This window comes from Taurulus bubalis, assembly GCF_910589615.1.
Source record: "Taurulus bubalis genome assembly, chromosome: 7".
NCBI classification, from domain to species: Eukaryota; Metazoa; Chordata; class Actinopteri; order Perciformes; family Cottidae; genus Taurulus; species Taurulus bubalis.
Genome location: NC_136595.1, coordinates 17860590 through 17884539, shown reverse-complemented (window position 1 = coordinate 17884539; position 23950 = coordinate 17860590). Strand labels below are relative to the sequence as shown.

The window sequence follows — 23950 nt, the reverse complement described above, 5'->3', positions numbered from 1 at the left end:
ATTATAATAATCAGGATATTTCTCAACCGCCACCATAACATTTGTTGTTGTGAAATTACACATTGAATGTGTGCGCATGTTTGTTCCTTGTACTGTCCATGAAACTGTACACGAATGAGACGTTTCCTGTAATTCCATTCTTGAGCCACAGAGGGCGGAAGTGCGCTGTTTACTCAGTTGTATCTAGAGCAGTGTTTCTCAATTGGGGGTACTAGTACTTCTGGGGTACTTGAAGGCACACCAGGGGGTACTTGAGATTTAATATATATATATATATATATATATATATATATATATATATATATATATATATATATTTAAAATTAACATAAATGTATTTAATGCATATTCAATACGATAAGTGTAAGTTCCTACACTGAATTGTATATATTCTATATTAAATCAGACAATGATGGCACAGCGCTGTGTATTACATTGTTTTTTCAACCCAAAATGCTTTATGCTGGTTAGGGGGTACTTGGCTGAATAAAAAATTGAGAACCACTAGTCTAGAGGTCTGTTCTGCTTCACTAAACATTGATGCTTCAGATAGTTATCAGAGTCAATTGATCAGAGTCAAGCGAGTGAGGCAGGTGAACAAATGAATATAAAGTCATAGATAATAAATAATCAACCAAAATAAAGTCTATATGGAGACTAAAATAAACAAGGACCCATATACTCCAACTTTATTGAATAAACATTATATTCACTACAGAAGGTCTGCATAATACCGTACTAAGGTGCTTGATTGAACATGCACTCAAATATAATGCTTTGTAGCTGCAGTTACAGACTCCATACATGCTTAGATACTTTTCATCTGGGAAGTCACACTGAACAAATGAACAACAGATGAACGACAGGTGAGCTCTCTTCTCATTGCAAACAACGTGTATTTCAAGCATCGCTGTAGGCTTGCATGGCTGATATGTTATATTACATGAACATTATTCTTAGGGAGAGTAAAATGACAAACTGTAAGAGTTTACTGATGAATTAAATGTGTATTGGTCTTTTCTGACTTTAGCCTGAAGTCATCCACAGGAATGGAAATAATTATCCATCTGTGTGCCTCGGGCTGCCTGTAAATCAAACAATCATCCTTCTTTTTTTTCTTTTTTCCTCAGGCCTTGGTACAATTAATTGTAGTTGTTGTGCACTTAAAGGTGAATGTCTGCGTGAATTCACATAGGCTTCTACTTATTGGGTTAAAATACACAAAACTTTAAGATTGGTATAGTTAAAGTATAGTACTTCAATAATGAAGTACATTCAATCAAGACTGTAGGTGTAGTTTTTAAGAAGCATACTTTACTTGAGTATTTTCTCTTCATTCTACTTCACAAATCTACTTTAGATACCAGAGGGACATTTTAAACTTTTTGCTCAACATTTATCTTACAACTGGAAGTCACATTTTCCTATTTCGGTGATAATAGTTGTAGTTAACTTGTACTTTTATTTAAGTTGAGTAATAAATATAACAATTGTACTGCTAATAGAGTATCTTAGTGTGGAATTGGAACGTTGATGTAAGTGAATGATAAGAATATAAACCTTAAGAGTATAAAATAGTGAAAGTAAGATGCACTCCTAACAGCATTGAAATGCCACTAAAGCTTTGACGTATAAGTTATATTAACAAGTCAATGATGTGATATGTAATACACTCTCATAAAGGTACTTTCTGTAAAAGAGTACATATTGTTTTAAGTATATTTTATTGATAATGTTTATGTACTTGAAGTAATACTTATTCCACCCATATGCTGTGTATAAACAAGCAGTGGGGGAAGACATATTCAGGTTATTTTCTAATGTAAAGATACTTTATCATTCACTTACTTGTGAAAAAGTAGAAGTATTATAAGAAAATGAACTAAAGTATTAAAAGTAAAAGTACTCATTATGCAGAATGCCTCCCCTTAGTGTCATGTTATTACACGATGAAAGGGAGCAAATATTGTGAGTTTGATAAGTTTTTTTTTGATGGAATATATGTACTGTATATACCTTATAAGACAATCAAATAGTATGTACAGGATTCTCTAAAACAGACAATGAATACAAGGTATAAATTACAATGTTAATGAATATGTTCTTCTCAACCCCTATACAACTGCATCTTATGTTTGCTAATGTTTACAGCTGTTTGAGCTAAATAATCGTAATGAGAAAGGTACTCTTTTTTACTGTCTATGGGACTGTCCAAAGATTCAACACTTATTGAAGGATGTTATACAATTGTTTGCAGGAGATGTTTAATTGATACCAAAGTCAAGTGTCAAATTCCTTGTGCTTAGAATATATCCGGAGGTCTATATACAAAGATTGAAACAGACTAAACTTAAGGACTTTAGACTTCCTTACGCCAGGAGAGGTAATGTTTCACTATGTGTAGATGCTCCATTATTGAGAATTTAGACATCAGAGCTTTTTGGATTGTTTGGGTCTGGACAGACTCACTTACATAAGAGTAAGCGTAAATACTTTGTTTAGCTCGGGGAATCTTCCTTATCCGAAGGAAATTGTAAAGAATGTGGTGAAATATTTGGTTTTTATTTGTATTTTAATATTGGTGTAAGGTGTGTAAAGTTGGTATTTATGGACTCAAACTGTTATATTTGTACTGTATGTGTTGGCAATAAATAAACAATGAAGAGTATTTAAAATCATGACCAGAAAAGGAACTGTAGTTGCTATAGCTGTAAAATATAGAAGTAGCCGTCCTCAATTTCTTTGTTACCCAGGGACAAATGTATTCAGGGAATATGCGTTGGCTCGTGGCCATTAGTAACCTTTACTGAACTCTCGCGATACTACGAGGCGGAAGACGAATCCTCCGTAGTCCGTACTAGTTAACTGGAGGTAGTTTGAAAAAAATAGGAGGACGGTGAAGTGTTTGTTTTCACAGTAAGCCAGTGATAGGAAGTCGCTGCTTGTTCGTCGTCAAGCTGCCTGTTCGCTTGAGGATTACGTGTGTGTTTACAAGTTGTGCAGTTTCCAGCGTGTTTACGTGAGGACTTCCAACTGGCGAATCGCATCAGTTCAACCCGCGGGAGGGTCATCGTCAGCGACGACACCCTCTGCTACCATAACTGTTTCGAAAATGACCGGAGAGAAGATCCGCTCCCTGCGCAAGGACCACAGGCCGAGCAAGGACGAGGATTTACTGGAGCCAGACGAGGAGGCTGCCACCGGGACGTTCACCGCCTCCAAGACCAACAACAAGAGCAGGGCGAGTAAAATCTTCAGCAATCACAAGTTAATCAAGTCTTCATCCACTCAGCAGCAGCAGCACCAACAATCGCAGATCAACGCGAACACCAACACGCTGTCAACGTCGGATGTTATCGATGACAACAACAAAAACCCCATTATCCGAACCGGGCAGGACTTCCCGGTGCATGAATGTGTGTTCAAAGGAGACGTCCGACGCCTGTCCTCACTCATACGGACGCAGAATATCGCCCAGAAAGATTTCCACGGTGAGTCGAGCAAGCTGCTCATCTCTCGGCCCCTGTGGGCAGGACCTCAGCTCTGATCACGATCCACCCGTTTTTTGGTCCAGCGAGGCTTGATTTAGTGAGATTACAGGCCACCGGTCCCGAGTAGGCGAGGCTTCTCCCCGCCAAGGCCAGAATGAGGAGTATTTTGACCACCCCAAATCCAATGCCCTCAAGTCAACAGGACAGTGGAGTATGTAAGAAGGATGGCTTTGCTTCAACGCCTCCTCTCCCACTAGAGCACTGTCATTCATAAGATCTAATCAGATCTAGTCACAGAAACCCTCTAAGATAAGCCATCTTTGATAAAAGCTCATTAGAAGTTGGTCATTGTATGTATTTAGGGTTTATTTGCAAGATCTTTCCCAGACTGATAGCACCTCTTCTGCAGGGCAAAGTCGGCTCAGATAACACCACCATTTCGACAGAAGCCCTCCCTGAACTAACAACACGATTGTGTTGTTCCGGTTCACGTGCTGAGACAAAAGATGACCTGTACTTGTGCTCGGTGTCAGCCCAGGAATGTGGTCTGTCTTCAAATCAAAGCTCTGACATAGTAAAGCAACAAGGTGTCAGACGGGGCATTTGCCTCTGGTGTTGTTATGGAACTTGAGCCTGTATTGTTAGAGGGGTTTGTCCATCTTCTTGAGGGTCGGTAGGGTTCAGTGGCAGCTGTTTGTGTGCGTTTACACACACACACACACACACACACACACACACACACACACACACACATTAGTTTATCTTCCACTGTCACATTATGTCATTAGTATTAGTTTGCATGTTTACAAATGAAGACATAGAGCTTGATTAACAATTAGCCCAACATATACACACAGTTAATGGTTCTAATGATGTGATTATTGATTGATCAATTCATCCACATCACAAAAAGACCTTCCTCTCACTTACTGTACCAGTAGTTGTATCAAACCATTCAATATCTTTAATTAGCTCTAGTGTTTTTAGTTGTCCAGTCTAATAGGCTGCAACCATTATTTTATCATTGATTATTCAGACACATTTTGTATTAATCTGTGTCTGCAAAATATCAAATAATAGAATACTGAAAAATATGTTTTTAAATAATTTGTCCGTCCAACAAAATGTAAGATTACATTTTCAGTGACATAAACGGTGAAAAACAGAACATTGTCACATTTAAGAAGCTGGAACCATTCATTTTTTGATTTTTTTTTTTTTCTCGATGAATGAGATAAAACAATTTTATATTCAAAATATTTGTAATAGGTAATTAGACTGAACATTCTGCGCTACATTTTTCAAACGTTTTGCAGAAGAAATTCTGCCAATGAAAACTGTTGACACTATGATCTGGATTAGAGCAACCAGTATACTGATTTTGGAAAGCCACATTGCTAATACAAATTAAATTCCATCCACCTTCATTGACATCTTGGTGTCTCTGTTTATCACGACATGTAGTGGAACTGCTAGCTGATTCCCAGCTTGGATTTTCACGTATGTCAGGGCTTCTAGGCAGGCCCTCTTGTCTCTGGATGATTGCCCACGGCGCTCTCTCCCTGGAAAAGAAGCCTGAAGGAGCTGACTGGGCCATTTGGCTTCCCCTTGAAGGGTTCTCCCATGCTTATGAAGCACATTTCATATCCTGGGGGGAAAAAACTGTGCATCTCCACACCTGACTTGTGTTAAGGATTTTGTTCAGGCCTGAAATTATGACTCAATGAAGCACAGGAGCCATCCTTAGCATGAACCCTAACACTGTATAAAAACTAGAGCACATGGCATCAGCGGTTCTGGCCGACTTAAGGCTCTGGGGCGCATGCTCTGCCTATTGAGCATGTGCTTTAGCACTCTGCAAAAGTAGCGCGCAGCAGTGTGATGGCCAGCATGTCATAAACTGTAACTGTACATGTTATCAACCATCGTCCACGATTTGTTATAGTTTCAAAAACTATTAGCATAATTTAAAAACCCTTATTTTATAAACTTTTTCTTTGTATTCTAGTTAATAACACATTTTTCTGTGGTGCAACAAACTCAGAACTGCTGTATTGTAGCTTTACCCGGAATCAAAATGCAGCATATTTTGGGGATGCAGTAGGTTAATACATAATATAATATTGATTGTCACGGTAGGGGAACACTCAAAAGGCATATACTTACCATATCATGTAGAATTTATTGGATTTTGCCTCCTAATTTAAACATCTAATTCACCAGGCAGAGGCACAGTGCTTAGACTGTCCTTTGTTATTGTGATTACCAAAAGCATCTGACATTCATTTTTCTTCTTCTCCTCTTCAGGAAACACACCATTGCATCTTGCCGTTATGATGGGAAACAAAGGTGAGTAATGTTTAAAGATGCACCTCCATGTGGTTTGTTATTTGTCTCTGCTACTTTCTAATTTAATCTCTTTGCTGTTGTTTTTGTTTCCGTTTCTGTATGTTTCAGTTTGTTTTCTCGCCTTTTGTGTGTGCATTTGTCTGGCTAAGCACCTTGATCTTAGACCATTTGTAACTGATCAGTACACAAATCCCACCCCAATTGTTGAATTATTGCCTGGTCAAAAACAGAATACTGAAGAAAATATGTTTTCTCTCTTTTATTCTCTCATGGCCTTTTGTTCTATTTCATAAATGAAAGAGAAAGAACATATTTAATCAGTGTGGATTGGAAAATGATGATACTGCAAGAAATAGGATCCTCTCAGTGGCTAAAGTCTCATTCTGATTGATGTTCCACCGCTGACTCAAAGACTTTAGTTTGCGCCCGGTGACTCAAGTTATTAGTTGAGATGAGACATGTAATTTTCAACTTCCATAATATTTGCTTCGTGAGCTATTATTTGTTTTCTTGTCCTGAAAAGTTTACTCCATTATTAGTTTGAATCAGTTGTGATAAAGATATCACAAATGGGACAGCTATGTGTATTGTCCCAGTAGGGAAATTAGAAAAGTGTAACATTGAGTGTTTATGTAACACACTCTAGAATAACAATCAGTTGGGAGTAGAAGATGAATATCCCATGATGCAACAAGGCTCTGTAGAAGTCTGTAAATTATTTTGTTCTTAGCTGAATTGCACAGGTTGGACTGAAAGCGTGTGCATACAATATTTATGCAATGCAAAGAGACTTCAGAACATGGTATTGAAAGATGAATCTCCCCTCTTCTGCAGCAGGTTCTCAGGGAACAATTTAAGCATAGGTTACTTGCTCTGCACATTTTCATTTGTTTAATGTCTGTCATTGGAGCATGGCTTTCAATTGATTTCACATTCAAGTTCAAGCCCTGTCAACGAAGTGAAGCCCTGACACTGCCTATCGGTAATCCAGACATTGGACTGCTGAAGTGTAGTAGCGGATGGGACACTATGGAATTTATTGTGCTAATGAGGTTGCCTATCTGCCTGAGCTGCTAGCCAGTCCTCCAGGGAGGCTGAGACCAGACAGGCTGAAGGCTACAGCATGAGATCATAGTCTGGGTGTGGCTGGTCTATGGGGATGGAGAGGACAAGGCTCTCTTTGTGTATGGCGTGATGCATGTGTTTATTATTTACCAGACTAGTAAGGACAGGGATGCGTTTTTCATAGCCTAAGATGACCTCTTTAAAAGTTTAGTTTTGTCTGACCAACACTAAACATAAAGCCATTTTTGGAGGGCGGCATTTTTTGCTTAAACTGGAATTCTATTAATAATTGCTTTTTAATTTTCTTTCAATCGCCTAATTTTTCTGTGATTTGTCTCATTGTTAATTGAAGTAGACAAAACAAAATTATTAAAATGGAAAACCCCCCAGAATAAATGATACATAAATGAATGAACGAACAACAATGGATTTTTCTCTTTTAATTTATGCTCACTTTCTAACTCATTATATTTGTCCTGAACGCATTCTGTGTGAAAGAAACTTGCTGTAAATTGAAACTTGCAGTGCACTTATTACTGTATTTCACAACCAGTTTTGTTTTGACATATTTAGAGGTATAAGATAAACACGGCTTTTTCCTAAAGTCTGTTTCCTGTCATGCCACCCTCAAAGGACCGAACATGTTTTCCTTTTGTCCAGGGGTTGTGACATCTGTTCCCTTGGCCACAAAGATACAATCACTAGATATTTTAAATTGGTTTCAGAGATAACAACCTAGAAAGTGTTTGGAGCTAAACAGCCCCTCTGGCGGGGCTAGTCTTCCTCTGAAACTGCACAAAAGCACATTTCATCAGGTTATCACAAAAAAAGAGCAGCCCGTTAAATCAGGAGAGGACATTAGAGTCTCACTATGTACATTAAGAATAACATTGGTTTGGGATAATCTGCAAAGCAAACCATGAAACATTAAAGAGACTTTAACAATGGGATTCTTCAACTGCTGTTTGATTCGGTCACTGAGTGTGTGATCGATGGGGAGGAAGTGAGCGAAAAAGCCATTTCATAGATGTACTCGGCCTGGATCCGACTGGGTGGTGATGGTGGGGGTTTTAACAGCCCACAGAGCCTTTTGTCAAGTGCTCCATCTGTAGCCACTGCACGTAGTGAAGCAATAGATTAGCACTTTATTTCTCCAACCAGCTCTGCCTCCTTCACTCCTCTGTTAGAGTTGTATCGTATGTGTCTTGAGCAGGACCTCCATACAGCTGCTGCTCATGCAATTAACCCAGAAACCCACACGGAGACTTCCTTTCAATACTTTCACTAATGCATTACAGATTGAATCAGACAGCAAACCACTGCTTTAGAGTTGACGGCTAATTGTTAATGTATCCAGGTATATATTTACAATTTGATTCAAATATATCACCTGCATCTGTTTGATTATTGTTTACCAGCTTACTACGAGTACATAACAGAGGAAACCCTTCAAAAAACACATGCATATTACTAATACTTACAGTATTAATTACTAATACTGTAGTATAGGATATAGAGCTGAGACAACTACATTAATTGGTTAGTCCATGGCCAGAAAACCGTTGTTGGTATTTTGCTGGCAGCTGGCAGATGCCGTGGACGTGAACCAGTAACTCCTAGTTCACCAGCGCACACCAAACAGCAACTATGTTAAATAATAATTGTAGAGTTGAAGTTATTGAATAGTTCTGACTCAAAATTAGAATCTTTCCCAAGTCATAATTTACTAACTCTTAGAATTGTAATCTTTGCTCCGAGATTACTCTAGATTTATATAGATATAATAATGTTAATCAGTAGAACAAACATTGAACACATTTAAGTATAGCAAACAAATGTTTTAACCCATGTGTACATACATTATTGTGATTCCAATCACAAAAATAAAAAAAATCTATATTGGTTAGTACCCAAAAGCAGACAGGCTACTCTGAGTACCTGGAAGTCTGAAGCCTTACCAGACGCTAGCGGGTTGGCAGGTCAGGACACATGGCCCGGCCGTTGTCTTCATGGTTATATAATGTATGCTAAATGTACCCATGATTATTACACAATCATTGGTTTTAGCAGAGCGTTATATAGGTCAAAGGCCAGATGGAATACAGGGCTTATATCGGAAAGCAAATGCTCCTGCACATGGCCGTCTGTATTTTCTCAACATAGACCTCTATAATCAGCTGCTCCACCCCAAGCCAGGCTACAGATCAAACAAATGCATAAAGACAGAGGTTTTGTTTTTTTGTTTGCTGATGCAAGGCACTCTACAGTTACATCCACCCTTTCTAGTGCCAACGCAGCAACTTTACTTAATCAACGCAAGTGCTGAGCATTGGATAAGGACAATAGTCGGAGCTTAACATGCAAATGACATGGAATAGGGTTGGGCAGACATTTCACAATAAAACAAATTCAGACTAGTCATGAGCCGTGTCCTTGTACCTAAGCTGCTCCCCTGGTCTTCCCTTCAGCCTGCCTTTGTTCATTTTGATTTATTTGCCATGCTTCCACATGGAAGCAAGTTGGACGTTAGAGCCACTGTGTTGCTGATAATTGCATCTGTAAAGAATGTAGACTACCGATAAGTGCTTTAGGTGCTGTCACAACACACATTTCCTGTAACTACACTCCTGAGATAGCCACATTCCTCTTTGTTGTGTGGATAATGTTTTTAATTGGGAAGAGTTTAAAAATGTATTCCTCTCTTTCATGAAGAATGCATGAGACCCTGGCCTCTTTGTCATTAATAAAACATGGAGTATGTAGATCAGAGGGGTGATGTGCTATTCGAGACTATGTGACACTGCTGCTACCGTGTGTGTTACGTTCTCTTTTCAAAAGGCAGAAGTTATTATTTCTAGTTCTAGGAACCATGTTGGCTCTGTGAATACACCACTTGAGGCAGTTTTCTTTTTATAGTTTCCATCCTGATGTTAAGCAGAGAAACAAGTCTGAACATGAGGGCAGTAACCAGTTTGAATTTGTATAAAAGACTAATAGGGTTGGCTCAAAGGTTTCCAGTGAAAAAAGGCTTGTATTGAGAGCTTCTATATTGGCTTTTGTCAGCGCAAACGATTGTTGAAAAGGCCGGTCAAAAAACGATAATAATCCCGCCCCATCAAGTGAGAGTCCTACATATACACTCTGGAGCAGACAGTTAGGAGTTTGCCTGTGTTCCCAGGCCTGTGACTGTGACAGCTCCTGCCCGGCACTGAGACAGAGTCGTACAGACGCCAACAATATAATGAATGATGTCACAACAAAACTGACAGCTGAGCCGGAACAACAGGCTTGATTTTTGGCTTGCTGTAGTTTGTTGACAGGCTGCCCAGGGAGTGAAGGGATAAAGCGCTGCACTTACTGCTGATCTTGCCATTGAAAGAGTGATGAAGCTCTTTGGCTGATGTCCCATTGATGGAATTCAAGCACAGCACCATTTTATTCCTGAGAATCCTTCCACATGTTTTAGCAGTATAGATTAAAAAGTTGAATGCTGAGTATTGTGTAACAGTTGGTCCCATATTGCTCTTTGGCTAATGGGTCAGCTGACATGTCAATCCTACACGCAATTTGCTCCTCTATAAAACCAGGATTATTTTTGTTATCGTCGATGTGACTACAGGAAACAACTTCAGCTTGTATCGCATATTTTACAGCAGTCAGACAACCTTTGTATCTAAAATATACTGTAAAGTGATGGGATACATGTTCTGATGAAACAAAACAATGAAAGAAGTGTGATCAGATTTAACAGAAGGATGCTAGCATTTGTGCAGGAACAGGGAACACTAAGGAAAAACCAAGGTAGTAGTGTCTTAATATTCCTTTTTGGTTGGTTCATCTTGTGAATATGAGCTGGACACAAAATTAGAGCTGGGCGCAGTGTTGGCATGGAGTTAAAATGTGTTTCTTGGGCCTTGATTATTAATTAAATGATAAAGTGATGAGAAAAAGCCACTCCTGAGAATTGTGGGATGTTGGGTCCGTCTCAACGTAAATTAGTTTGAGGATCTTGTCGATTTTTGTTGTTGTTGTCCTATATGCACATTTGAAGCCAAACACATAATAATCTTGACCTTTTGTTTTCATGCGTTGTGGATGTGTAGCATCAGGACACCAGACAGTAAAATGATGAAAGTCATTAAAGCTTGTTCACCCATTGGTGTTTGGCATTTAATAGTGGCCCTTTCTGCTTAATATCGCACCACTTTTCTTCTGTGCCAAAAAAAGAAAAACCCTTGGTACCTGTGAGTTGTCCCTGAGACTCCTTTTGATGCTTGATTCAACCATCACTTCAGAGAAATTTGTTCGTACTTCACCTCTCTCTTTATTACCCAAATTAAACATTTCTCCAGTGCCCCCTGTTTATCAGAAAGCTGCAGACAGGGTTTTAATTGGTGGTCAGAGAAATAAATCCACTTTTGATGTTGCTTTACTGCTTACCTCTTTGAAGCAGAACCTTTTACAGATTTTAATACACACACATAAATGTTGACTGTTGTTATATTCCAGGGATTTAAGACTCCACAAAAAAACCCAGACCTTTTTATTATGTGAGCATCTACCAACTCATGTTTGTGAGGCACATTCTTTTCTCCATCTTTGAGTTGTTTTTGGTGCTTGTCTTTTATTTGCATACTGTAGTATTTGTTTGTCTTAATTATGACTTCATTAATATAACTTCTCATTTAAAGAGAGTTGTTATGATTCATGTAAGTATCTACCTATCTGACTGTCTTCCCGTCCCTCTAATAGAGTGTGCCCACCTACTGCTGGCCCACAATGCACCAGTGAAGGTGAAGAATGCTCAGGGATGGAGCCCCCTTGCTGAGGCCATAAGCTACGGAGATCGACAAATGAGTAAGTATCCGACTGACTGAGAGGCACTTCTTGGCAATAAACTGAGACCCCAAACATATACTGAGTTGATGTTGGTCACTAGGCACATTTACTGAAATGTGCCCATTTAATGTGGGGTGAGAATAGATCCGATCAACTGTCCCTGGCACCGCCTGCACTGCCGGCCATGATGCTGGTTTGCCTATTTTGTCCCTCAGAGAGCGAGGGAACATTCCTCAAGGCCCTCTGGCTTTTGTGCTTCGATGAAAGGCAATTCATTAGAAGGCTCTCTCTCCCCTCATAGAATGACTATGCTCAAGCCCCTGTCTCGCCCATGTTTTCGCCCACAGTTCATGGTTGCTCAAACTTTGATTTAAAAATGTTTTTAATATTTTAAAGATACATTTTTATTTCAAATTGATATATCCATGTTTAGTTGTAACCAGGGCCTTTTTAAAAAAAATCATGCAAGTGAAACCAATCATGTTAGTTTTTATCAGTACTGGGTGTTTAGCAACACCTTTGTACACTGGCGGTTTCATTTTTAACATTGAATATTGAACAGTTATCGTCTTCTCTGAAATAGACCTTTTAAGACTGTATAGTTTTTCCTATATCTCAAAGCCTACTTTTATGTGACTTGTGTATTTTGTCCACTATCTATTTCAAGCTCTTGATACTTTTATAATGGTAACAGGAAGGCCTGAGGTTTTGTTCTGTGTGGTGGAGCTCTGTAGCAGTGATGAGAATCTAAATATGTGTTAAAATGAATGACATCACTATTGCTACAAAACTACAGCCAGACTGAGTTGGTAAAAGGCAAGTGGGGATGCAACATCATGCTTATTATTAAAAAGGCAAAACATAGGGGGGGAAAAACAGCAATTCTTCATTTTTAAAATCCCTCTAATTCACATAAACATGAAAACCCTTTTTGTCATTTCAAATGAGTCATCATTTTTTATTTTTTTTGTCTTTTCCATTGTCTTTAAATACCTGAGCAGGCAGGGTAGCAGGTCATGGTTGAACAGATGATTGTGCTGTGAGAGGACTGAAGGTCAATGTCTTTGTTTTGCAGTGATAGGATCCTTCATAAAATGCGTGTTTTTTTTCTTTTTGGTATCATATCTGAAATACCCAGTAGGGGTCTATGACTATGATAGAGCTCAAAGACAGAATGCAGTTGTCCAGAAGACTTTTAAGTCCAGCAGAATGAAATAGTTGGGGCTTATTAGCGCTGCCACTTGGCACCAACATTGAGCAGACTAAAGTGTCTCCTTTGACTGCATCCTCTAACTCTGTAATGCCACTTACCTTACCGTAACAGGTTTACAAGTGTCTCTACTGACTGAAGCCTTTCATGAACACTGTAGCACTATTTTACTTTACTATTGACAGGTCCTCACCTCGTCTAGCTTGTACAGACAAAAGTGCCATGCAGCTACATGACATATTGTGTTTAACTTGCGGTTGCTACAGTCACCATTGCTTTTGCGTGCCGAATGCAGCATGTTTTCCACTTGTGTCTGAATATTGTCAAAAGAAATCTTGAGAAAAACAGAAAGTATCTGACTGAAGGTAAGTAGTAGGATAGGCAGATTTTGGTAAAGTGGTTGTATTATGAAAGTAATTAAAAGTACTTCATAACTAAACACTAATGCAATTAAGTCTCATATCAAGAATATGAAAGGTATTTATTTTTCAGTAAGACGCATGGAAGTTATTGTTTACTGTGGGACAAAATTATCTCAACTTAAATACACTTCCTTGCTTTTTGTAAGGCTTTCAAACACATCTCACAGTCTTCATCAGCAAATGTGAAATATGGAAGGGATTGAAACTGAGGTTGTGAAAATAAGCCCCTCCTTACCTCACTCAAACTGGACTTCCTGGATCAGATTTCAAGACCTGGAATTATTTTAACGCTCAAAGTAGAAGTTATTGTTTTCATTGTTAGGAAAACTTAAGGAAAATATGTGCACCATGCGAGGGATCAAAGTAGGAGTGATTTGAAGACCTCTGGGACGTTCAGGGAAAGAGACATTTCACCCAGACTTGTACCTGCTCTCCCTGGATGGGAGCCAGGGAGAAGAGTGTGTAGGCCAGAGCGCTGTAGGAGATCAGGAGATAAGCACAGGCTCAACCTATAGCAGACAGGTACTCGAGGTCAGTTTGCCTATTCCCTGACTCAGCCGACAATAGGGACTCTGCCACAGAGGGCTACTGTTGTTGTTGTACTTTAAACCTCTTAAACTCTTTGTGTTCTTTAATGTTGGTCCAAACAGTCCCACTCGGCCTTCCACATAAATAATGTCACCTGCCTGCCACAATTACATTAAAGGAGAAATGTGCTGTCTGTGAGGGAAGTGGAGACCTGAGACCTTTGTCTGATTTACAGGAAGGCATATGTTCTGGTTTGGACACTTCTGAAAACTCGCAAAATGGAAAATGTAACATCATTAAATTTAGTTATAGAGGTCTGGTTTCCCCATGAAGTCAGTTTATGATTAATTAAAAACAAATCCTAACTCGGTGCTCTCACGGCGCTATGTTTAGCTAACGTGTGATTAATTTCCATTTGTCAACCGACATTTGTTTGTGCTTTTGATGTATTTGTCAACGGAGCTTTATCATTTCAACAAGGAGGCAAAACCTTACTCAGAAATAGTTTTTGTTGTCTGTTTTGGTTCAATAAAAGCTATTTCTGTCCTTCCACTCTCACAACTGGGTTTTCTGTATCAAGAGTTCATTTGTAGGCTGCCACAGTCGTGTTGGTGTTAATTAGACGGGGAACTGCTTTCATTGTTTCTTGCCTTGTGTTTTTCATTGTAGCTCCATTTAAAGAACATTGAACTATATTGTAAAAATTATAAGATCACATGATAGAAAACGATGGAATTTGGTTCTTCATATTGTTATCGTTATCATCCTGTTTGTGGTATCAAAGCCACCAGATATCTCTGATTGACAGCATCAAAAAGGAAGTGTTGTCCTTTTCACCACTGTGATTTGTAGTTAAATGAATTGTCCCTTAAAGACCATGGGGAGTATGGCTGTTTAATTAACTTCCCAGAAGAGCATTTGGGTTGGCCGGGTGAGCTGGCCAAAGTCGTATCAGTATCAGTTTGTCCACTTACAGCCAATAAGGAAACACCCAACGTTTGAGAGATTTGTAATATTGTAAATACATTGTATGTTGGTGACTAAACTGTACTGTAGTATTTCTACAGCTCTAGTATCAAGTCACATTTTCATTTAAAAAGCATAAACACTTCTCGAAAAATTATATTAAAACTAAATATTATACATCCCCCATGCTAAAGCTGAAGTAAATAATTTTTCCTTTCCTAATAAAGCAGTTTACGGATTTAATCACACATTAAGAGCTCCCCTGCCTGTGTGCTAATATGGCCGTTTTGAGTCTTTTTAGATTCCTTGTAAAAATGTATTGGCAATGCTTCAGTACGTTGAGATATTTTTTACTTGATTCATATTGATATTATATACTGTTTGCTGCCTGCCTGCTTTAGACTACGACAGTGTCTCCAGCGTACCTGAGTCAATATTGACTGTTGGAGACCTGTCAGCAGCAGTTGTCCAGTTAAATCCATGTCCTAATTGTTAAGTAGTTTCAGATTGTGGTGATGTAAATACAAAGAGTCTTGACTGTCTCTTTTCATTAATGTGTGCAGGTGAAATTATTGAGATCACTCGTCTAATTAAAGTCCGATAAGCGCCCTAATCATTATCTCAGTGAATTAACTCCAGTGTGGAGAGTCAGTTTGGTTTAGTGTTAAAGAGGTCGGCATTGGTTTGTCGGCCTTTGTTGGATTTGCTGGCCAGTGAGCAGATGGTGAGATTGTACTTTTTTTTGCTTGTCCTGCTGAGAGGCAGCGAGGATCAGGAGGAGCCCCATCCCGACCGTGTCCACCCTCATTAGGCAGCCGGAGCACGTCCTGTACTCGTGTCTGTGTCAATTGGCATGTGTGTCGTCATAAGCATTAGTGGGTTTGTGTGTGTGCGTGTGCGTGTGTATTGCATGGCTGCCCTATACTCTCGTTTGGCCGTGTTTGACCATCAAGTCCTCCGCACTGCCTCAATAAGACAATATGTACGACCTGTTAGTGTATGTTGACTCAGCACATGGAGCACAGAACTTACTTAAACCTAATGTTAATGCCATATGTCCTTTATTGCTTTTAGTCTTATTCAAATGTCGGGACGTCTGGGTGTCACCATTTGTTTATTACCGTTTCCATTAGTTTATAAGTGGCACAGTCATGTCGTCATTTAATCCCCTCCTTGCTTCAGTAATGCAACACAAGTATGTCAGCGCTCCCATTCCCGTTAACAACAGTAAATAACATTTATGTTTGCTAGTTGGGTGTGGATCTTTTCCTCTTAGTCCTGTTCTCTTTTGCATGAAGAAGACAGTACAGCTAGAGGGCCAAAGAGCTGTGGATGCTTGTTGTGAGTACGTCGCTCCCTCAGGTTGTCTTGGTGGTTAAAAGCGCAACTCATTTAGAGGAAGCTCCATACCTGCCGGGCTCGTTGACGTTGCCCTTTATTGCCCTTCCTGGAAACGTTTTGATCCCTGCAGGCAGTGTGCAGGGATCGACCCGCTGCTGCTGGGAGTGTCCCATCTGGCCCCGGGAAGTCAGCGTATCTCTAAGCCGAAAGCCATCGTTAACTGTAAACTTCTGATATTTGCCTTAAGCTTGTCACATTACTGACAGGATATGCATAGCGAGACAACTCCTAAAACAATGATGGTGACTCACAGTAGATTCACACAGGCATAAACATAAACCTTTACTTTCCTGACCAGTGCTACATTTAAGGCAGCATTCATTTTGGCACCTTCACATTGGTTTTAGTCTTTGTGATATGAACTTTACATTATGTATACTTGCTATTTTCTTTCCTCAGTCAACTAATCATGATTAAGGAGAAGCTGCCTTGCATGTCATGCAAAGAATGATGCCAAGATGAGAGCAATATGGTGTAGAAATTAGTTTTTGAATTTAGTGAATAAATGTTCTTGGACCAAGTTAAGTGGCTGGATCCAATTCCATAAAAGCAAAAGTGATTCACAGTCAGCCGTTATGGGAACAAATCCCATTTCTCCAATACACGTCTTTTTACATTTTCCGTGCTGACAAATATGCCTTTTGGTCTCACTCATGCTTTTTTTTTCTTCTTCCCTTTTTGTCCTTCAGTCACAGCGCTGTTGAGGAAGCTGAAGCAACAGTCCAGGGAGACTGTGGAGGACAAGAGACCCAAGCTGCTGACAGCCTTGAAAGAAGTAAGTGGTCCTTACTCCTGATGTCTGGATGCTGTTTTTTGTACTTTTCAACTCCAACCTCACAAGAGAGGTAGCAAGTGAACAGGTGGGCGAATACAAGTCCAATAGAGGCCAAACTATCTAAAACCCAGTGAGTTTTTAACTACAATTAAAGGGGTCCCTATCATATATAAGATTCAGTCTTAATGTGAAATTTGTCGTTACCAGTTGTATAACAGCCTGTGTTTGACAGGATGGGATCCTTCCTATTATGAGGCAGAGATGAGGTGTTTCTGCGTCATTATCATCTCAAAGATTATATAACTCTGTAAGGTGATGATTTCTCACCAGCCAGACATCATCACCGAATGCCACATTGAGACCAATAGTGGTGGTGATGAGATTTAATTCCATTTTAGTATCTCACTGAATAATTAGGCTTTATTGAGTTGTGTAAGTCAGGCATGATTTGTTATGGATGGACATAAAGGCCCAATCCCAATGTCCGCCCTAAAGCCTCAAACCCTCAAAGCCTGAAACCCTGAGCCCTGAGGGACTCACTGACGTCACTTGGTAAATGGTTGAGTGTGAAAGACTGTAAGGGCTTGAAATGGTATAAATACTAATGTCACCATGACGATGTCGAAAAATGTTGTGTACAATCGTGGGTATTTATTATATACTTTTTACTGCATAATTTGAATGTCTTCCAGGCTCTTTCCTTACGAGATGAGAGGTCATTTAAAATAATCTATTTACTTGTTTTTGTCAAAAGAGCTTCAATAACACAATGAAATGTTTTCTATTACAAATAGCCCTGTATTTCCATCTTTTCCATTCATGTAGTTTCACTTGTATTTGTCTTCACTTCAAGCTTGGAGACTTTTACTTGGAGCTTCACTGGGACTTCCAAAGCTGGGGTGAGTAAAGCGACACTTTCCGCTGTCTTACAACAGAAGAATGTATAGTGACAGGAAAATGTGATGGAATCTGCCAACGTCTGTCTGGTTAGTGAGTGTTAATCTGTGCCATAAAGGGCATGAGCTGAAAATGACTTTCCCTGCTGGACATGAATGGACAGACTATCTTCTAATGTAAAATCTCTCCTTTTATGATTATCTCAGGAGTATCTGCTTATACCAGAAGCAGAATTGGGCCTCCAGCTGCCCTGCATTTACACATTGACCTGCTAATCTGTTAGAGAAAGCAGATGAAATGTATAGAGTGACTAAATGTACCTTCTGGAACTGGTGTAGCAGCATTTGCTTAGTCGACACAAGTCGGGCCTCAGAGTGTGAGCTAGGACAGAATTCTGCGTACTCACTGTCAGTGTGAATTATTGACAAGGTGGACATGATTATGTAATGACTGCATGTTGTCAACTCAATGTAAACCGCTTGCATAACAGTGTATTTGTAATGGAATTTGTGTAGAAAGTAAATTATTTGCAAGTGAGAGAGATTAGGATGTATGTGCTAAGAGAAGCATCTGGTTTAAAACAACACAGTCTCACAGATCTGAGACAGTCACAGGGATGTTTCAGTGTAGTCCTTCACTGTACCTCTGGCATTTTATGCCATGATGGAGCAGCAAGGAAAGTGTCTGTCTTTTAGTTACTTCAAGGATTAATACGATATTTAGCTACAGACCTACAGGCCATACAGCTGTCTAGTCTACAGAGCGTTATGCTACTGAGGCTTTGAGGAGGATGATGGTCTTTATTATTGAGTGAGATTTCTAAATTTAGCCGTTGTTTCACGTGTCCTTACTGTTTCTTTTCATGTTGCAGTGCCTTTGCTCTCCAGAATCCTACCTTCAGATGCATGTAAGATCTACAAGCAGGGCCTCAACATCAGGCAAGTCCTGTCAAAATATGTATTGTATTTGTGTGATGTTTGAAGACAAAGAAAGACGGCTCAACAGCTGCTTGGTAACACGATTATATGTTGTGGTCTTGAGCCAAAATGAATAAGATCCCTAACATATGGAAATCACATTAAATTAAACGGTATTTTTTTTTTAGACACCTTTTTATCAAGGTATTTTATTACTTTCGAGTCTAACTACTTCATCCGTCATCTGCTCATAACAACCTCTCTCCTATTTCTCCTCTCTCCATTCTCTCTACCTCCCCGTTTTCTCCCCTCAATCTGATTTGGTTAACTAGATTAGGAAATTGGTGCCCAGCAGTATGAGGAAACTGAACGGCGATGCTTCTGCACACAGATCTTTTACTTCTGTGGGTTTTCAATGTATGTCAGAGGTCTCATAGAAGGAGCGTTACTGTGATGTGCTGCCTAGAAATTTGTATACAGTCAAAGGGAAGCTGACACAAAGTCACAACAATTAATCTACCGCAATAATCCACCATGTTGTGTTTCCTGGTGCTGTGGGCAAAAATCTAACACCAAGCAGCGTTCAACAGCCCACCGGTTCAGCACATCAACACTTGGGTTCCATTTGTATTATATCGTATACAAACCCTGGCAGCCCTTTATTCAGCACATACACATGCTTCTGTATTTGCGTATCATAACATATCAACTCATTTGAGGAATGAAGTCGGCTCATAAGAGTGTGTTGAGTATCTTCATGCTGGAGCGCGTCATTGTTCTCTGAAACGGCTCCTGGCTGTCTAATTTGGTATTCAAAATGCCCTCTTGTTATCCTGGAGTTGCAGAGAGAGAGAGAGCAAAATAAAGAACTGTCACAGCAAGTTCATTTACATTCTAGTGCTACGGTGCGTCAGGCCTGTCATACCTACACAGAGCACCTACCACTTTGTGCCTGGTTTTCAAAAGCAGATCAGCTATTCTCTTTGCTATCTCATTCCATGACGACCCACTTTGAGTGGAAAGAAAGATTCCTGAAATGTGCTGCTGGTCTCCCGTGGCAATGATTACCATACACATTGTCTCTAAACTCTCAGAGCAAAGGTGTGACATCACAGTTTTTTCCTTTTCATTCACAGTTTTGACACTGTTTGCTGATCAGTGGTGGCCACAGTTGAACTCGGTGCAGCTCTTTTACAGTAGTTTGTTTGTTTGTTTGTTTGTTGTGCTGTCTGTGTTCTTCTGTCATGTGTCTAAAGTTCCCATACTAAACCGACTCTCTGTTTGTGAATATGTGTGTGTTTTTGAGTGTAGATTGGACACTACCCTGATAGACTTCACAGACATGAAGTGTCAACGCGGGGACCTCAGTTTCATCTTCAATGGCAACGCCATCCCCTCCGAGTCTTTTGTTGTGCTGGACAACGAACAGAAAGTCTACCAGCGGATACACCATGAGGTGTGTGAGACGCATGCTGACACAAGACTAAAAGACTCACTTGCAGCCCCTGAAGTGTGCAGTGTTCATAACAACCCACACTTAGGGAGGCAACCGGCAATTATTTTCATTATCAACTTAACCTGCCAAATATTCTCTTGTTTCATGATTTTGTCAAGATATATTTTCCAATATGTTATAAAATATGTTTGTTTTATTCCAACTAACAGTTGAAAGAGATAACTAGGGTGTTTTGAAGTGTGGTTGTATGAGGTACTGATGCTTTTGCAGTCACCTGAGACCAAGTAAAGCATTTAAGAAGCTGTTTTTGCTTGGAAAATTATTCTATGGATGAATTGATTGTCAAAATGGTTGCAGATACATTTTCTGTAAATTGACTAATCGTTTAATGGTTTTAGCTTTACCACATTACCAAACCTTTGGTTATAAAGAACAACATACTGGAAATTTCTATTCTAACCCATTTTTTAGTAGTGGGGCATAAATGTGAGAGAATAAAATACGCGAATAAAATCAACCATGACTTTTTTCAGTAAATGACAGTATTTCTACATATTTGCAACACTGTCCTGTATTTTCAGGAGTCCGAGATGGAGACAGAGGAGGAAGTGGACATACTGATGAGCAGCGACGTGTACTCTGCAACTCTCTCTACCAAGTCCATCACCTTCTCCAGGGCGCAGACCGGCTGGCTGTTCCGAGAGGACAAGACGGTCAGTTGTTCTTATCATGATATTACACACCCGACTACCATCTTTTCTAAAGTCAGCTGTGGGTCACAGGGTTTCACCTGGATGGGTAATTTCTGGAATTTCTATGAGCTTGACCCAGACAGAAAGTTGGGAATTTCAATAATTCTCTGTGTAAGGCAGGAAATGGAAGCTACACTGATAAATATCAGAACGTATATTTCAGATTATGTGAAACATCGGTTCCAAGAAATGATGGTTTTCAGCTTGGTTTACTCAAAAGGAACCCAGACTGTTGAACCCTTACATGTTTGACCTGAAAAACATTGACAAATGAAAAGGCATAAAATATTAGGTCTGGTCTGGAAAGTGTTCTGTGCTAGTTGTGCTGATTTAAACAAATCAACAGAAACTTTTTACTTTTACTTTTACTTTGAAAGCAATAATGCAGGCAAGTAAATATATCAGTTAAATTAGCAATAGTTTGACTTTTGTTCATTTTTACTTTTCTTTCCATCTTTATAGGTAAACCAATTTGATCACCTTAATATGTTATTAGCCTGTCCTGTACATGTTGCTTCTCTGTGCCTTCTTGCGATCTCACCCCATAAGCCGATCATAACTCTTGTTTCAGAACCACAGTTCTGCTATTCATTGCTGTAGACTCCGTTCACTTCCCTGATGATATTTTCTGCTCTAAGTCTCCCATAGCAGGCAGCAAAGACCGTAAATAAATCAATGATAACCTGAGGAAGGAACCACAGGTGATAGGCTCAGATTTGAACAACAACACAGGCAGAGCAGGCGGCATTAAGGCGGCGGATAAGTTATGAGGCTATAGCTCTCCGTCCTCTTGACATGTTTAAAAGGGAAATTGGTGAGACAGCCTTATCTAACTGTTTCCTCTACCTCCAGGAGCGCGTGGGAAACTTTCTGGCAGACTTTTACTCTGTGAACGGCCTGGTGCTCGAGTCCAGGAAGCGACGGGAGCATCTGAGCGAGGAGGACATCTTGAGGAACAAAGCCATCATGGAGAGCCTGAGCAAAGGAGGGAATCTCATAGAGCAGAACTTTGAGGTGAGTGGGGCTTCTAATATGATTGTTAATTCAATTCAGCAGTGTGACGGAGAAAGCAGAGAATCAAATGTACAGCCTCAGTCCACAATGCCCTCCTATCTTCACCCATGATCTGATTATTGCGTTTATAAGGCCCCATGAAGCATCACATCGCAAACGTCCTATCATAGATTGCTACTGGAAACCTGCGTGTTGATAACCTGTTACACAGGATCCAATGACTAACATCCACCATGGCATTCTTAAAAGAAGCCACATAATCTTTCCTGACTCCCGCACTGACAAACATATTGCAAAACCGGTAAAACTAGAGGAACCAAAAGTCTCTTTGCTGTTTTCCTGTTTGCCCTTCCACAGAAGATTAGTCAAAGTAGAGTCGGTCTAACCTGGTTCAACTTGCACCTTTTTTTCTGTTGCCTTCTATTGGCCAAACTGTGACAGATAGTCACAGACATCGATGAATCTTTGACATAAAAAAGAAGTCAGTCTTAGAGGTTTTCTCTGTAAAATATAGAAGAATGAATTGAGTGCAGCTGTATACTTGGAGCAAAGATGCACATTTAAAGTAACTATGACTCACTGCGAGGTAAACCAAGTGGCGCATTGCTCTGTTGATAAACATGCTGTTTACTTGCACCTGCAGCGTAACCAACAGTCCAGTCCTGAAACTGTCCTGTCCCGCTGGAACCTTGGGGTAGGGCTTGAGTCTCAGACAGAATAAACCTCACAGTTCTCACTACTGTAACTGTACAAACATAAATCCTGTAGAAACAGCATGGAGATCACGCCACAACCTGTCAATCAACTTTGCATGGTTTATTGAAACATTCCTCTCGTGCTGTTGCTTCTTTCATGTTTTATTTGTTTTTGACATGAAAACAGAATGAAAATCTGCCCTCGACCCCTCACTGAGACAGTATCCCCTCCTCATCCACTATGCATGGACCTGAGTCCCAGCACAGCCACCTAGTGGTAGATTGAAGCTACAAAGCTGCACCTTCACATTCGCAGGGATGACTCTACCTCCCACCATCCCTTCACTCTAGTACGTTCTAGAGTTTGCTTAGCAAGCTCTTGTCTTTACACTGACCATAAAGCCAGTGGCAAAGTCAAAGCCTGTAAACACTCAATGGGTGCCTTTTTAACTGGTTGTTTTGTCTACTCCCCCTTGTTCTGTGCTGGGCTTTGTCTCGTCACAGGGTCCTCTGTTGTCTGTCAGTGTGTTTACACTCATTTAAAACCGTGCCCACTCGTGTTTTAAAGTGTAATTTAGTATGTCTTGGTATCAATGTGCAAATAGTTTCTCCTTCCATCTCAGCGGAAAATAATGCATGGAAAGTCAGTGAGAGGAAAAATAGCAGCTGTGGTGACGTAGCGGTGTTTACAGCAGTGGAGGAGAGCGGGTCAGATCTGCGCGTGTGGACTCAGGGAAGCGTGGGGGGCTTTTTAACCGGGCTCGACACTATTGATCACATGGATGAAGGCTTAAACCCCCGGTGCAATGGAATGATGGAGGGGTGGGACCGGCATACCGGCAGATCAGGCTTCGGCAGGCTGCGTGTACTATGTCTTCGTCACAACAACACGCCAGAGCTGATACATACAGGGTGAGCGAGCACTTCGCAGGGCCGCAGCCCACGGTGAAAACGGCAAAACATCTGTGATGATTTCAGTGTAGGTGGGAACGAAGAAATCGATACATCGTTTGTATTCACGCTACACACAGCTGACTCTTGGTACAGTCAGGTGTCTCATCATCCACATTGTTCTACATTATTCTGCCCTAGTGCCTTATTTACTGCTCACAAAGGAGAGATCAGCTGGTGTGATTCAGTGTGAACATTGGGACACTGCGTTCATTTTAGCAG

At 40.1% G+C, this 23950-nt stretch overlaps 1 protein-coding gene across 1 annotated transcript in view; it reads left to right on the top strand.

Moving 5' to 3' along the window:
- The first annotated feature begins 3097 nt into the window (after positions 1-3097).
- The window catches only part of LOC306739396 (ankyrin repeat domain-containing protein 13C-like), a 26011-nt gene continuing 5158 nt past the window's right edge, over positions 3098-23950 (top strand). The window contains exons 1-9 of the mRNA XM_079221405.1: positions 3098-3491; positions 5799-5840; positions 11658-11762; positions 16961-17046; positions 17900-17945; positions 18815-18881; positions 20172-20316; positions 20898-21029; positions 21921-22082. Of these exons, the coding sequence (XP_079077531.1) occupies positions 3113-3491; positions 5799-5840; positions 11658-11762; positions 16961-17046; positions 17900-17945; positions 18815-18881; positions 20172-20316; positions 20898-21029; positions 21921-22082 (1164 nt within the window). The 5' untranslated portion in view covers positions 3098-3112. The remainder of the gene's footprint in view (positions 3492-5798; positions 5841-11657; positions 11763-16960; positions 17047-17899; positions 17946-18814; positions 18882-20171; positions 20317-20897; positions 21030-21920; positions 22083-23950) is intronic.